The sequence below is a fragment of the Solanum stenotomum genome, chromosome 12, assembly GCF_019186545.1.
Source record: "Solanum stenotomum isolate F172 chromosome 12, ASM1918654v1, whole genome shotgun sequence".
Taxonomy (NCBI): Eukaryota; Viridiplantae; Streptophyta; class Magnoliopsida; order Solanales; family Solanaceae; genus Solanum; species Solanum stenotomum.
The window spans coordinates 15155221-15171324 of NC_064293.1; the positions used below are offsets into that span (position 1 = coordinate 15155221).

At 33.2% G+C, this 16104-nt stretch overlaps 2 protein-coding genes across 2 annotated transcripts; one reads left to right on the plus strand and one right to left on the minus strand.

Annotated features, from left to right (window-relative positions):
- Positions 1 to 4501: 4501 nt before the first annotated feature.
- On the plus strand, positions 4502 to 8748 carry LOC125849319 (uncharacterized). Its single transcript, XM_049529387.1, has 4 exons — positions 4502 to 4910; positions 6547 to 7335; positions 7674 to 7721; positions 7818 to 8748. Exons 1-4 carry the CDS (start codon positions 4722 to 4724, stop codon positions 8136 to 8138), a joined length of 1347 nt encoding a protein of 448 aa, XP_049385344.1. The 5' UTR covers positions 4502 to 4721; the 3' UTR covers positions 8139 to 8748.
- Positions 8749 to 11129: 2381 nt separating this feature from the next.
- On the minus strand, positions 11130 to 14946 carry LOC125849341 (uncharacterized). Its single transcript, XM_049529412.1, has 5 exons — positions 14646 to 14946; positions 14048 to 14132; positions 12307 to 12361; positions 11673 to 11811; positions 11130 to 11410 (listed from the first exon to the last, which is right to left on the minus strand). Exons 1-5 carry the CDS (start codon positions 14826 to 14828, stop codon positions 11318 to 11320), a joined length of 555 nt encoding a protein of 184 aa, XP_049385369.1. The 5' UTR covers positions 14829 to 14946; the 3' UTR covers positions 11130 to 11317.
- Positions 14947 to 16104: the final 1158 nt, after the last annotated feature.

Genomic DNA, 16104 nt, shown 5'->3' on the forward strand with positions numbered 1-16104 from the left:
CACACAGTTGAAAAATACTATAGCATAGCATAGACTTTAATAATTAATTAGAAAAAGATGAAGAGACATCGGACTTATCTACCCAAACAATTAATATAATAGGCTATAGCATAGACTAATTAATGTCTCCCATAATATTGAAAATAACTTATTCCATCACTAATTAAAAATTTTGAACCCCAATTTTTAAAGCAAAAATTTCTTAATAAGTAAGGTTTTCCTTTCAAAATCTTATATGAAACAAATGTAAATTTATCAAGCTGATAAATAACGATATATTTTAGATTATTAAGATATAATTATCATGAACAGCTATAGCTTAGAGAAGCTGGCGGGTAGAATTAAAAAAAAATATCAACGATTTATGACCTTATCAAAAGCCAGATTTGCTGCTATTGAAGTTTGGAAACTGAGTTTAACTTTTCAAAATAAACTTGCAAATGGTATAGTATTATAATAAAAAATTGTGTTTATGTTAAAAAGGATATACCTCTTCATCTTTTTTATTTGTGTATTGGTATGTTTGGTGTTGGGCATTTTTTTTCTTTATTCGATATTTGGTACCGATAGTGAATTCGATTTATTTGGATTTCCGTGTAAGCCCTCATTGGAGGAGACACATTTCTTATCAAGATTGTTATCATATACAAAGGTCAAATTTGAGATCTTTGATTAAGAGAGGAACAACCTCATCTACTACACTACCTCGATGGTGGTATCCACTCTCGCCTATAGCCTTAACCCTCTTCTTACCTTTCCTTTGCTATTGGGGTAATACGTTTTTCATGGATGCTTGGTTAGTCAATTTTTATTTTATTGTATCATACAAAAATTATGTACGAAACTATTTTTATGATAAAAATCACTCAATTCTTCATCTAAGTATTGGATATGTATAAATAAAATCTTACATGGATAGTTATAAAAAAAATATAAGGTATTAGGATATTTTTGATGATATAAGGTCTTTGAAAAAGATTTTTGAACTTCTTATCCAACAATTAATATTAGAGTTAATGAATCAGCGAGATAAGTATAAAGATAATAGAACAACCCAAGTTAATGTCTTTACTCGTATACAACTAACTTTAGCTTTGAACATGCATACACAAAGAAATTAGTGGGTCATGATGACCACAAACACTCAATTGATAGGTCATGAAAAACTTAACGGAAGTATGAAATTGTTGGACATGTTTGAACAAAGCTTCGTAGTGGTAGTTAAAAAAAAATGATAATTATGAAGTGTTTGATCCACTCAATAGTGTGAGACATTTTGAAAAAATTGTGTAGGCTTAACTTAAAGCGAAAAATTACACCATGTTATGAATATTTTTGGGTTGTTTTAACCCACCACTAAGAATTGTTCGGTATGAAGATGAGATAAACAAAGTTATCTCCTGAATTAAGATATCTTATAAGATTAGTTATCTCATAATTTTTATATGAGGTAACTTATCTCATTTCATAATTGATTAATACTTCAAATTAAACGCACAATAAAATAATTATACATTTTATTTTAAAATTATTGTCTCTAATCCATATCAAACGACCCTAAGTATGAAAAAAAAAAAGTTACTAAACCATTTAAGGTAACGAAAGTATTATGAATTGCCTAGGTATCACAAAAAGCGACTACACTATATTATTTGTAACAGAAACTCATTAATTAACTTTACGTAATTACTATCATGTAGGAGATTTCTTTCGTTTCCTTTTAATAACTTTTTGTATTTCCTCCATTTTATACTAATTGAATTGTTGAGATATTTTTTATTTTTCAAATTAACTTAATTTTTCAATTTTTTAGATTACTTTTAAATTGTTCTTTCAACTTTACCCTTGTATTGAAATTAGTTATTAATTAATATTTAGTTATTTTAAGCATAAATTTGACAATAATTAATAAGAATTAAAATGGAAATTTATACCTAATTTATGTCTTAATCTTCTTTTCTTAAAGAATGTGAAATACCTCAACAATTCAATTAATATGAAATGGAGAAAGTAATATTTAGCAAAGTTATAAGATATTTAGAATAATTTAGTTGTACAATCACTCCCACAATACTCAGGTGAAGTTGAGTGTTTTTTTTTTTTTGTTTGAAAAACAATAATAGGATAATAGAACAAATAAAATAGTATTTAAAATAGATTTAAAAGTATATTTGAAAGTTGAATTAATTTGACGGTGGCATAAATTCAAGTGTCTTAATAGTAGATCCGCAACAAATATGTGTTGGCTTAGTTGATATGACAAATTAATACTAAAAAAGTAAAAGCCAATAAAAGAATTTTCTCATTATCAGTTTTTAATTCCTAATATTTTATTAGTGTATCAAGACAAGAATTGACACATCATAATATATAAATTGATAAAAAGTTGCAATTGGATTTTATTTTTTCTTCAATATAAAGAAAGCAATATATTTATATAAAATAATGACATTATAAAAGTGTCAACGCAACTATAAATGATGTGATAAAATAAAAAGTAATGCCACTAATACAGATAAACAATAATTAATTTGTATAATTTGGATGTTGCGTGGAGCAAATTATAAAGTGTACCAAGTCTCGCATGGGATTAATGAGATGATGAACATCATTTTCCTCACATTAGATTAATGCCCAATTTGGTACTTGGCTTAGTTCTCAAATCTAAACTTCCCCACCAAACAAATGATTACTCTAACTCAACTAATTTTAACCCAAATACCTAATCCACAAATAGAAGTAGGAAAATATAAAAGGGAAAATTGTATATAATAGCAAATTATTAATTCAAATTAAATACTATAAATATAGTTAGTTTGATTTAATTGTACCCCATAACAAATTGTTGCTATTTCGCCTCTCTCCAGGTGAATCTCGCTCGCCACTCTCGTTCTCTCCCTCGCCTCTCTCGCTTTTTATATAAACGCAAATGTATAAAATGCGTTTCTGTTTGTATAAAGCGAGAGAAAATTGTATATATACATATATTTTCATTCCCCTCTCTCCCCTCTCCCAAATCTCGCTCGCCACTCTCCTAGATCTCGTTCGTTCACTCGCCTCTCTCACTTTATACAAACATAAATGTATGCATTGTGTTTGTGTTTGTATAAAGTGAGAGAAAATTGTATATACAAATACAAATGCATATATTTTCATCCTATACACTTATGATTATCTTCCCCTGCCCATTTTTCCTTTGTCTTTCTCTCTTTATACAAACACATATTATACAATTGATCTTTTGTATATGCATACCAAAACAGATTATACAATTGCTTTCTTTTGTATATGTATAGCAAAATTATACAACTGCTTTCTTTTGTATATGTATAGCGAAATATACATATTTATGTTTGCTATGGAGCGCAATTATGCAAACTATAGCTATATTATACAAATATAATTTTTATGTTTGCTATATGTGAAAGTTACTCAAAAAAAAAATTAAAAATCCATTATATACAAATTTCCACTTAGGACGGAATTACGGTTATAGTTCACAAATTCAACAAAATTGAATATTTTTTACTTTAAATCTTTATTTATATAAAATAAATTACTTAATATAAATAAATAATCTATTCAAAATTCATAGATGGATAGACGGAAACATGGGCGGACCAGAGGTTGATGAGGGGGTTCACCTCAACAAAAAATTACATTGTATAATTATGGTATTTTTAAGAATTTTTAAGTTTATATATTGATTTTGAACCTCCTAAATGTAAGATTAGAGGTTGACTTAGTGGTGGAGGGGTTCACAACTCATCTTGAGGCTCCAAAATCAAATCTTAGGCACTACTTTTTTTTTTCCGATCCCCCTTGATGGAAATCCTGGATCCGCCACTGGACGGAAAGTTCTGAATCCCCATTTGTTATTGTGGGGAACCGTTGCAAGGAAGCCAAAAATATTCCATTTACAATAATAAACACATGGTATTTTTTATTTATCAATTACGTATAAATAAAATAAAATTATCTGAGATTATTTATTTATGTAAAACCTTTAAGAAGAATAAATTCGTACATGTAAAATCACGATAATTGAAAATGTTAAAAGAAAAATAAGGTAAACCAAAATTACATCCAAAAAAAAAAGTAGAAGGAAAAACAATCTCATCTATCCAGTTTTTACTTGTTCAGTATTAATTTAACACTCCTCTTAAAAAGTGATAAATAAAATAACCAATATACTGTATCATTTTTTTAATATTCTGAAAAATGTATTGAGACATAATTATAGTTAATAATAAGATTAAGTTTAAAACTTAAGTGATAAATTATCTATAATTTTTAAAAACGAATTAAGTAAAATTGAACATTTATTTTTTATTAATATAATAGAAAAATAAAAGTGGACCGTGAAGTAAATTATATCCTAATATTTTTGTGCTAAAGGACTTACCTAAGTTAATGAATAGTGACAAATTAAGAGTGATTTTCCAAGTCAATTGAAAAAAGAAAGTGACAATTTATTTTGATTGAATAAAAGAGGAAAATTATAGGAATGGGAAAAAAGAGGAAAAGAGGAAAAAGTGGAGAAAACATGGTATTGAAGGGCACATATAACCCCTCAATAACGCACTGTCCCATTCATTCTTTGCTTCCATAAAGCTTTTTCCTCCGTTTCTTCCCACCCCGACATTTTCCACTTTGCTTCTTCTCTAATTCATTTTTTGTAGATCACACTGTGCGAATCACCTTTGATCCATTCATCGATCATGTCAGGTTCACCGTCCTCATCGTCGGCATCCGAAGATGAAGATGAAGGAATCGATTCATACAGAAAAGGAGGATATCATGCCGTCAGAATCGGTGATTCATTTTCCGGTGGACGATATATCGCTCAGCGAAAACTCGGCTGGGGAGAATTCTCTACTGTTTGGCTCGCTTATGATACTCGATCATCCGTAACTTTCTTGTTATTCATCAATAACTTCCTTCATTTCCTTTGATTTTGTTGTTTATGCTTATTTGAGATCGTTATTTCATTATTTGTGAAAAGCTTATACTTAATTGATGAATATCATCTTTGTTTGTGGCTAAGTTGTCGGTGATTGTTTAGATTAGATCACACCTTGATTAAGTAACTCTACTGTCCAATTGGTGGATACTGATTGGCACATGGTAATCAATAATTTTTTGTCACTGAGGATTCTATTTGACTAAGTTGAAATGAGAAGAGTCAGTATGTTGTTTATATTGAGGGATGCCAGCTTAGTCCTAGACCTATATAAAGGAGTGTCGTTGTAGATTGATAGCCTAGTCTAAATATGATGAATACTGATTTAGGATCCTGAAATAGAGTGGAGTGTTGTACGGGATTCGTATAGAAAATCCCAAAGTAGTTCATTGATCTATTGATTTATTGGCAGCAGCATGGATTTTGAAGTTGGACGGTTCAGATTGAATTTATAGCATCCTGGCTACTAAGTTGTTGCACAAGACTTTTGTCAGGATCTCTGAGGGCAATATTTCCCCATTAAAAATGACACTAAGAGAAATCATAGACTTGTCTAATAATGGAAACAGATTCTTATCTGATACCTTATGCTGTACTTGAACATATTCGGACACCTATTTCTGTTTTTCTCCCACTGAATACTGATAAGGTTCAGCCTTACCTATCTCCTTGTGTATTTGAATGATAATTTATGTTTCTGCATATCTATATGGTTGATGATAGTTATATACTGATTTTTGCTCGACAGCTCACACCCTTCCAAGAATTTCCCTAACACAATTTGAAGTGAGGGTTCCTTTTCTTTTCTTCTCTTTTAGTTCACTAATCTTGTCTATATCCGACCATCTCAAGCAAGTAAAATATGTCTCTTACTGCTTACAGACTGAAATAGTCTCCATTTAGTTTTAGTCATTACCATTCTAACCATTTCTTTATGGTGTCAGACTTGGCATATATTACTTATGTTTGTTATGAATAATATGCATATACGAGGTTTCTTTTTCAAGTTGCGAGATCCGTGACCCAAATAGCAGTTTTAAGTCCTTGGTGCTGAGGATAACTTTATGTATGGGGTTAAAACATTGTTTGAAGACCTATATGCCATAATAAAGTGTAAAAAATGTTTGGGATGCCTTTCATCTCCAAATGCCTTAGGATATATTCTGAGCTCCATAGAGAATTAGGGGTTTGAACGTTTCCATGTCAAAGCATTTGTCTAGGGGGGAATTTGACCTGATTTGGAGTCAACTGGTGATACTAGAATGATTGCTGAGCTAAAATATCAATGCATTAATTAGCTGGCATCATCAGGGAAGTTCAAGGATACTTTCTTGTTATGCAGAATAAGCACATGGAATTTGCTCCTCTTTGGAGAATGTTTATTCATTATGTAACTGGTTGTAAGCCACCTAGTAAGCACTGAAAAGATTCAAAAACATCTTGTTTCAAAACTTATTCCAACAAGCATGCACATTAGATTTCTTGTTCTGTGTTCTCATTGTGGATGGTTATGAAATTTATAGAATTTTGTGAATTGTTTTCTTGGAATCTGGAGCTTATTGTACTTAACTTTGTTTGGGTAGGAATTTGTAGCCTTGAAGATCCAGAAAAGTGCACCACAATTTGCTCAAGCTGCTCTTCACGAAATTGAAGTCCTTTCTGCTATTGCCGACGGTGATCCCTCTAATAGTAAATATGTTGTTAGACTTATTGACCATTTTAAGCATACAGGACCAAATGGACAGCATTCATGCATGGTCCTTGAATTTCTTGGTGACAGCTTATTGCGTCTCATCAAATATAATCGTTATAAAGGCCTTGAGCTGGACAAAGTTAGGGAAATATGCAAGTGCATTCTAATTGGTCTAGATTATTTGCACAGGGAACTTGGAATTATTCATACAGACCTAAAACTTGAAAATGTTCTTTTACTTTCCACGATTAATGCGACACAGGATCCAATTAGATCGGGAACACCGCCCATACTTGAAAGGCCTGAAGGGATCCCAAATGGAGGAGCAACTATGAATATTATTGAGAAAAAACTAAAACAAAGGGCAAGGAGGGCAGCAGCCAGGATATCCGGTAGACGGGCTTCAATGGGTGGGGTGGGAGGAGGTGCGAAAACAAATAGAAGTCTTGATGGTATTGACTTGAAGTGCAAGGTTGTGGATTTTGGAAGTGCATGCTGGGCTGACAAGCAGTTTGCACAAGAAATTCAGACACGACAGTATAGATCTCCAGAAGTTATACTTCAGTCTGGATATTCATTCTCTGCTGACATGTGGTCTTTTGCTTGTATTGCATTTGAGCTTGCCACTGGTGAGATGATGTTCACACCCAAAGGTGGACAAGGGTTCAGTGAAGATGAGGTAAAATAATTTCATCTATGCTTTTTGATCCAGTTCTTTTGATATGCACTATGTAACTGTTGTGATAAGTGCCTTTCATTTGAATATCATCCTTTTTCTTGCAACTTAGACTCTGGGGGCCACTGGATGTTCGCAGTGTGGGGAAGGTTCTCATTTATGTTTAGAGATGTTTACGAAGTTTATTTTGCTGATTTACAATCAGGCTTTTTTGCACATGTGATGTGGAGTTATCCAAATTTGCCATTAAAAGTTTTCTATCAGATGCATCTTATTGCACCATCAAAAGATTTTTAAAAACTGCACTTGAATGCATTTCTTAGTATCTTTTTTGGTTCCAGGATCACCTTGCTATGATGATGGAGCTTCTAGGAAAGATACCTCGGAAGGTAAGCAGTTTTTTTTGGCTTGCGTGAGCCTTTAAGAAATTATTATTTAGATGTTATTCTTTACATTATATCTTATAAAAAATGATGGTGAAGCAGATAGCCAATGGTGGGGCTCGATCTAAAGATTACTTTGACAGATATGGAGATTTGAAGAGGATCCGGAGGCTGAAGTATGGGTCTTTAGAAAAATTACTTATCGACAAGTTCAGGTTTTCTGAAACTGATGCTCTTGAATTTGCCAAATTTCTTTGTCCCCTTCTTGATTTTGAGCCAGAGAATCGACCAACTGCTCAGCAGTGCTCGCAACACCCATGGCTCAACATTACAAGTCAAAACCAAACAGAGGTGAAGAGTGAATCTGGTATGGAAAAGGTTAATGTTGGGATGAGAAACCTACAAATGAAGGCCGGTAAGTGATGTATGAATGAATGGTTGGTCTTCTCACTGCAGCACCGCTCCATTGCCCTCTCTCCCCTATATCAGATTACTTGTGAATTAATTTTGGATTGTTTTAAGATTTAATCATTGGTAGACTTAGATGTATTATTTTGATTGATTATCACGAGGAAACGACCGCCAAAAGGAGAAATTGGCATTAGTCCCTGAAATATTCCTAGGTGAAGCTTCCACTTGTTTTAATGATGTTGACATTCACCAAAGAAACTATCCTTCATTCCGCTAACAAATAAGTTGGCCATGTTCTATTGAAGGCCTGGAGGAACAAAGCAAGCTCTACAGCGTTAGTAGTCTATGGCTTCATTTGGACTCAGCATTATCAATCTAGGAAAGAATCTTTAGCAGCCTGTAGAGAACATTACATTAATGGGAGCCTCTTGATATGGAGTGTGTTATGTACATTAAACATCAAAAGATTTGGATTCTGTGGAGGAAGTTTATTCTCCATTTCCGCAGGTAGGAAAGAATTCTTTCTTTTTTGATTTTAACTCAGGTTGAAGTCTTTGTAACAACTGATATATAATTTTTTGTATACATCACTCTGAAGTATATTAGTTGCCACTTATTATTTTACAAAGAACGCCCTTCCCTTTTTGTCTTGTTGTGTCTTAATGGATTGTATTGGTTCTTTCTTTTTGTCAAACTTACATACTCAACCACTGTTATATTATAAGATGTCTATAAGGGACAATTTTAGTTGCTAAGAGGTGAATTGTCAATTACACTGTCACCAGTTCAAATCCTAGTGACCTAGTTGGGTATTCGTTCCCTCTTTAATTTTGTGCAAGAACAAAAAAAATAAATGCAAAATGTACAATTGGTGAAAGTGATAGAGAAGAAGATGCACCTACCTGGCCTTGAGGAATAATAGAAATTGATGGGATCTGACGTGAAAAAGACCCAATGTCACCAAATACCGCTACAGGGACCACGTGCCAACCCAATTTCGTTGCAAGACTTCTGGGCTTTTAGCACATGTGTGAAGTGCATAAATATCAGCTTTCAATCATATGCCTCTGAATTTATTTTATTCTTAAATTTCAATTATTCAATATCAAAATCACTCTTCAAATTTGAAACATAGGTTTGGGAGTTGTGTACCATGTTGGGGTCGGGAGTCGAATCCTAGATCCTGAATTGGGGTTGAGGTCAGAGATTTATCTTGTATTGTGATCTAGGGTCGTGTCCCAGAACGGAGTCGAGAGTTGAATTTCATGTTAGGAGTTTGATCTTAAACCGGGATCAGGATTTGGAACTTGTGTTAGAGTCATGAGTCTAGTCTCAAATTGAGGTCGAGGTTGGAAGTCGAGAGTTGGGTCCCAAGTCGGGGTCAGGGTATCCCAGATTGGAGTTTGGTGGCAAGGTTGAAAGAGGAGTTTCAAAAGTATTTTCCTTATTTTGTGGTAGAAAAGTCATTTTTATTTAAATTGGAGAAAATAAGTTCATTTGAAAATTATTTTTCATAACATTTAAGCCAATCAGATACGAGAAAATTAAAATACATTTTTCGAAAAATGTTTCCTTCATACCGACCACACCATAAAGGTAGACTTAAGTGACACTATCACCCAAACTATAATCCACTTCAACTAAATTACCCTATGTTTACCCTCTTTAAGCTCAAGGTACAAGCTTCGCAAGCTGCATCCAACTTTTTTTTCCTTTTAAAAATAATGAGCGTCGGGTAAGGGAAAATGAGGAAGAGAGAATTGAATTCTCATCAATAGGGTGAAAGTTTAGGTAACTAACCAAATGAGCTACTAAGATTTTTCAGTTGCATCCAACTTCAATCGTATCAGTTGTTGCTACAAACTACTTGTGTAGTTTAACTTAAAACGTCATGATAATTGACGTTCGCTAGTGAAATAAAATTTTTCGAAAATGAAAAAAATTACAATAAAAAATGTTTTCCTCTTTAATTGACTTTATGTAGCATGAATTTAATTAGTCGGGATCCTAAAATAAATACAGAGTATTGGGTGAAAAACAAAAAAAAAATCAATTCAAATATGTTGAATTATAAAATTAATTGAGCTATAATTCAACCTCAGTTTGTTTAAATTAGGATAAATAAATCGTTTAGGTTAATTAATAAAACTAAACTCATTCAACTCAAAATCATTTGTGAATTGTTGGTCTACTTTTAGATTTGTTATCTTCTACCAACATAAGTATATTTTTTCCTCTAATAAGATTTAAATCTGAGTTCTTCTGATTCTTAATTCATTTCATTAGACCATCAAATAATTTTCTACGATGAAACAAAATATTGTCTCCTGTTTATTCGTCAACAATAAACATGTCAACCTACATACAACACACATTTAACTATTTTAGTACTCCTTACACCTATCACATTATGGCTCCAGCTGCTCTCCTGCAATTAAAAAGTAGGAATAATTTGATAATCTATTGGTAAAACATAAATTTGTTCTATAACTACGAAATCTCATAGGACCAGCTTCCAATGGTTCGATGCTCGATGAATAATAGATCAATTTATCTTCATATTTCAATTAGATATATTAGAAGATTTTTCTCAGCAAGGTTCAAACTCGCAATGTCTGTCTAACTCGCATATTGAATAATCTTATAACTGAACCAAAGCCTGGGATGGTTAGCATAAATTACATTTGTCATAACTGTACTTTATAACAATTGTTGAAATAGTTGAAAGATGCAAATATTTGATCAGCTTACTCCTCAGTCAATAGAAATTACCTTGCAGAACCATACTTTGTACTATTGTTGGCAACTATGTATACTAGATAAAATTTAATAGTGAATTCCTGTTGTGCTGGTGTTTAGGATTGACAACATACTGATATCAAATTATCAAAATCACATTCATGTTAGATCTGAAAAAGAAATGGAACTACAGCTTTGTGGTATCTGCACCTGGTTTAATTACAAGGTAATCGAAAAGGGTAACGAAACTTTCTAGAAAGGAAGTATCCTGTATGAAAAGTGGTTCCAATGCAGTAACAGGCTCATATGATTTAGCCATTTGCAGGAAGCATGTGTGATGATAATATGGAGGACTATATCAATGCCATTTACAACTTCAAATCTAAAGAATACAAATGCTGAAAAAAAATTTATACTAGAAATTGAATTGGTTGATATTATACTATTACAATCTATGTAATCGTCTCCGTGCATTCTCCACATTCAATGGCAGCACATAAAGCCTTCCAGATGGGCGCTAGCATTTTCACTGGTGGACGCAATTCCTGGAAATTATATTTGGATACAGCAAATTGTGTAAGCAAGAGAAAAAAACTGGAGTTATATTCTCTACTAAGTCCTTTGTGTTGATTAAAAGTCCTTTCCGTTGTTTGTTCTATCTTAAATTCCAACCAGAAAGCAAACAAATTTCGAAGCTAGAGAGTGGACATCTCATTTTGACGGGAAACTGTTTTTCTACCACAAAGATACAAGTATGAAGATTGCTAAGGATTTGCTAGACAAATATAGCAGGGATATGAATTTCACCTTGAATACTAGCATAAGTTCTTCCTCTCCTCGAATAATCAAAGATAGACTCCAATAACAGGTGACTGGTGTGACACATTCTGTCAGCACTGGTTTCAAAATCCTGCTAATGGGGACAAACTGGCGAACTGTTTTCCCACTATATACAAAGGGCTGAATTAGAATTTTATTTTGATAAACATAAAAATGAAAACAACAGGCAGAATTAGAAGTTTCTCAGATCAGATACAAGAAGTGTAAAATGGTACCCCTCATCAAAATATATTCAAGTGATTCTAAGAAATTAATCATTTTTCAACTTGGATCCAATAAGAACTTCATCTGTCCAATTTCATATAGGAAAATAACTTGAGCAGTGCACACAGAGAAGGTAGGTACAGAACAAAAGTAATACACTAAATACATCTACTTGTTTATGTAACATAGTTACTCATCTCAGAAAAGAGACTAAGAAACAAGTGGCTGTATGCACAACAATCTTTAAGGAAACATAAACAAAATAATAAATCCATGCCAGAATATATGACAAGTTATTTGATTTTAAAAGCATCTTTTAACAGTGTTGAAAAATTATTTTACAATTCACTTTAAGCAACTAGCAAAACATTCACCTCTATACAGGAGCAGTAAGTACCTTCCATACTGAGTCTCAAGTTGAACTCCAAAAGCTGGCAGAATTAGAACAGACTCTGTCATAAACAAACACAAGATACAGAATGAAATATAAGTTGGTGAATACATCCCAGAACCAAATGATACTAGTGTATTCATTATACTATCTTTTATAAGGGAAGAAGTTAAATCAATAAAGCATCCACAAAATATTTGAGCATTATCTTAAGAGACGGTCGTTAATTTGATACTTCCGTGGAGTGGTGGAGTTAAGACTTAAGAAGATGTGGTACATGAACTGCAATGTGATATGAATATTCCTAACAAAGTAAAAGGCAAGTTTTGTAAAAAAACTGTGAGACCAGCAATGTGTCATTGAGGTGATATATTGGGCAGCAAGGCCAAATATATCCACTAGAAGAGCACGGTAGAAATAACGATTTCTAGATAGATGTGGGGCCATATAAGATAAAGACCAGAAATGATTACACACAGACCGCAAATGCACAAATAGAGTATAAAACGAAAGAATATTGTTTGAGATAGTTTAGGCATGTCTTACGTCAACCTCAAAATGCACTTGTCCATCGGTGCGACACTATGTTGCTTGAAGGTGCTAAGAAGGACAAGGTATACCTAGAACTACATGGAGTGAAGTTGTCTTCACATGACCTACAATCTCTAGGACCAGTTTGAACTTAACAAATAAGAACATAGTAATAGTAATGGATCTATATAAGCAATAACAACAAATTAAGATTAAGGTTTAGTTGCTCTTATTACACTTAACATTATGTCCTGGCAGGGGTAAGGGTGATTCAGAAAACCTTTAGTTTCAACTTTCAAGAGAGCCTGTAATTTGAGTTGGAAGAAAATCTCTTTACCAGATTTAACAAAATTGTCCCAAATAGAGCAGAATAACAAATGATTACGGGCAACCAACTAACTTGTGACCGAGATGTAGTTGATTGATAGATTGTACATGAACCACAAATGAATGTCCCATCATCTTGGTTCCCAGTAAAATTTCCTCTTAGCATATAATTTCTGTGTTCCAGCAAACTTTTTGATGCCGGAAACAAGCCAGAATTACACGCACAAACAAACTCACACACATTATTTATATTTACCCAGCTCCTTTTGCTGGCTTTGGATGCTAAGGTCCCGAAATCCTAGTAGATTGGAAACAAATACGTACATACAAATCCGTGCACACACACATATATATACAAGGATAAGGGGAATGAATAATGATCCCCAGATCGTCAGACACTGATTATCAAACTTGAATCAATCGTTTGCAAGAAACTAGAACATTATAACTACAAAAATACAGCAAATATTAGTATATGCATTTCTATGATACCATACAACAATCAATTTTTAGCACTGCATATGTTGGGTTTAAACCTGATTAGAGGTTAAGCTATACCCACAACCATATTAAAACTTTGTCAAGAACTTTTACCTTCTATAGTAGATAATACTTCAGTTCCTATTGACAGACAATTCTAAAGTGAAAGGTATTATATCCAAGGTACTAACTGAAGTTACTGAGTGAGAAGGACATAGAATATTTAATTAGTTTTGGTCTCAGATTTTGACCTTCTCACACAATGTGCATCAATACAAAGTGCAACGGCAGTGATTTCCAGCTGAAGGGATTTCATACCGACCCATATAACAGTGGGTGTGATTAAATCTGGAAAATGCACAATATAAGATGTACATTAAGTAAATTCATAGAAGTTAAACATCCTCACCTTTCTTAACTGGCTTCTTTAGAAATAACCGCATAAGCAATGCCATGATAACTAAGCTCCAAATATGAAGAGTATCTAGCTTTCCCTGCATTAAAAGACCTTCATCAAATTAAACACAATGTTCTTACTACACAATTGAGATGAACCATGTTCTTACTACATAATTGAGATGAACCAAGTTTTGACCCCAGCTACATCTTCGTACGACATTTAACAGACTTAAAACCCCAAATGATTAACCACCACAAACTACAAACTATTATCATTGCTAAAGCTACTGAGGATGGAAAAAGTGAGTATTATCCTACCCTCTTCCTTCTAATTACAGGAAAACGAAAACCCCTAATTGCAATTCTCAAGCCAGATAATAAATTCTTCAGAACTAGCAAGAGAGGCAGTATAAATTGGAAAAAAAATTACACTTTACATAAATTGGTACTATTATTACTTATATCATAAATACCAGCATTACGTGAACTAAGAGTTCCATTAGAGATTTTCATTTCTAGGTTTAAAGAACTCTAATTTGAAATGAAATGATTGACGTTGGAAAAAACAATGAGATTGGCTTGGCAAGGAAGATGAAAGTATAATTTACCTGCCAGAATAACAGAAAGGTGGGATAGGCAAAAAGGAGAAGAGTAAATAGGCACAAATTGAAACCCTTTTCTCTACTCCTTCGAACCACAATATGGTGAGCGTCAATGGCTTCAGGTGGGCCTTTACCCACTTCGTGTACGTATGTGTATTTTCCTACTGCAATGGCCAATGCCTCCGCCATGCCACTGTTACTCCGGCATCAACGTCGACGAATTGCAGATTTGATCAGGGATTCAAGAAGATAACTCTCAACGGGTTGATCCGGACCCATCAAAGAAAACAGAGATATGCTGTTTAAACTCAATAATAACTATTATTAGTAAATACTAGGCATTTGAAAAGGAATAAAAAAGTGATTAAAGTTAAAAATGGAATTTTGGAAGTTAGAAATTGAATTTGCACATTTAATTTAGCTTGGCAAATGAAATTATTATTTCACTTAAATACTCTTTAAATTAATTTTTTAACTTCAAATTATTATTTCAAGTTGATATTGAAATAACTGACCAAATTTTATATCAACACGATGTTTTTTTATTCATTGACTTTTTATGCACGTTAATAATGAAAATAACGCACACGATTGATATAGATCATACACATTCAAAACAAGATAAAGTTATTGTGATATCCCGGAAGTTGGAATGTCGAAAAGGAAGGAAAAATGTAGAAAAATTGACTGAAGTGAGGTTCTACGAGTTCAACCAACAGACGTAGAAAGTCCAATGGGCAGTATGAAAGGAGTCGTAGACTTGGAGATGAGATTTTAGAAAATTAAGTTTCTAAAGTTTGACTACAGATGAACAGGACGAACCGTATGTTGGTTGATAGGCTGTAGATGACACTCGTAGGATTGATTCATAGATTTGATTTAGGACCTCAGTCCTACAAAAGGATTTGATGGGCCGCTATTTGTTCTACGGGTCGTACGAAGGTCCCGTAGTAAGGTTCCAAACTTAGCGAAATTTTAAAGTGAAAATTGAGTTCCACGGATAATCTATGGACCGTAGAAAGTTTGACACACCGTCGAATGGTCTCATGGAAAATGATTGAATATTTGGGATTCTGAAGTTGGTTCTACGATTGACCAGTACGAGCCGTAGAAATACCTACAGACCGTAGGTCGCAACCATAGGTCTGTCCAACCGTTATTTTTGGAGGGTATTTTTTTGGGTTTTTTTCTATGCATTTAATGATTATACTACGTCGTTTTGACCCTGATTCTAAGCCCTATAACTATCCTTCCCCCTTAGAAAATTCTCCAACTCCTCATTTAATCAAATTCCTAAATTCTCTCTAAGGTGTTCTCTAAAATTCTTTCTCTAGATCAAGGAAAAAGAAGTTAGGGTTCTTCAAGGTCAAGTCTCCTTGTTCACCATTGATTCTAGGGCTTCAACATCAAGGTATGTAGGGAGTTCATCAATGAGTTTCATTCACCCATTGAGTCTCTAAAGATT

Coding starts and splice junctions, on each gene's coding strand:
- LOC125849341 (XM_049529412.1), bottom strand. CDS start 14,828: ATGGCGGAGGCATTGGCCATTGCAGTAGGAAAATACACATACGTACAC. Junction 14,133..14,645: donor CCTTTCTGTTATTCTGGCAG/GTAAATTATACT, acceptor CTTTTAATGCAG/GGAAAGCTAGATACTCTTCA. Junction 12,362..14,047: donor AAAGAAGCCAGTTAAGAAAG/GTGAGGATGTTT, acceptor TGTTTATGACAG/AGTCTGTTCTAATTCTGCCA.
- LOC125849319 (XM_049529387.1), top strand. CDS start 4,722: ATGTCAGGTTCACCGTCCTCATCGTCGGCATCCGAAGATGAAGATGAA. Junction 7,336..7,673: donor AAGGGTTCAGTGAAGATGAG/GTAAAATAATTT, acceptor TTTTGGTTCCAG/GATCACCTTGCTATGATGAT. Junction 7,722..7,817: donor TAGGAAAGATACCTCGGAAG/GTAAGCAGTTTT, acceptor ATGGTGAAGCAG/ATAGCCAATGGTGGGGCTCG.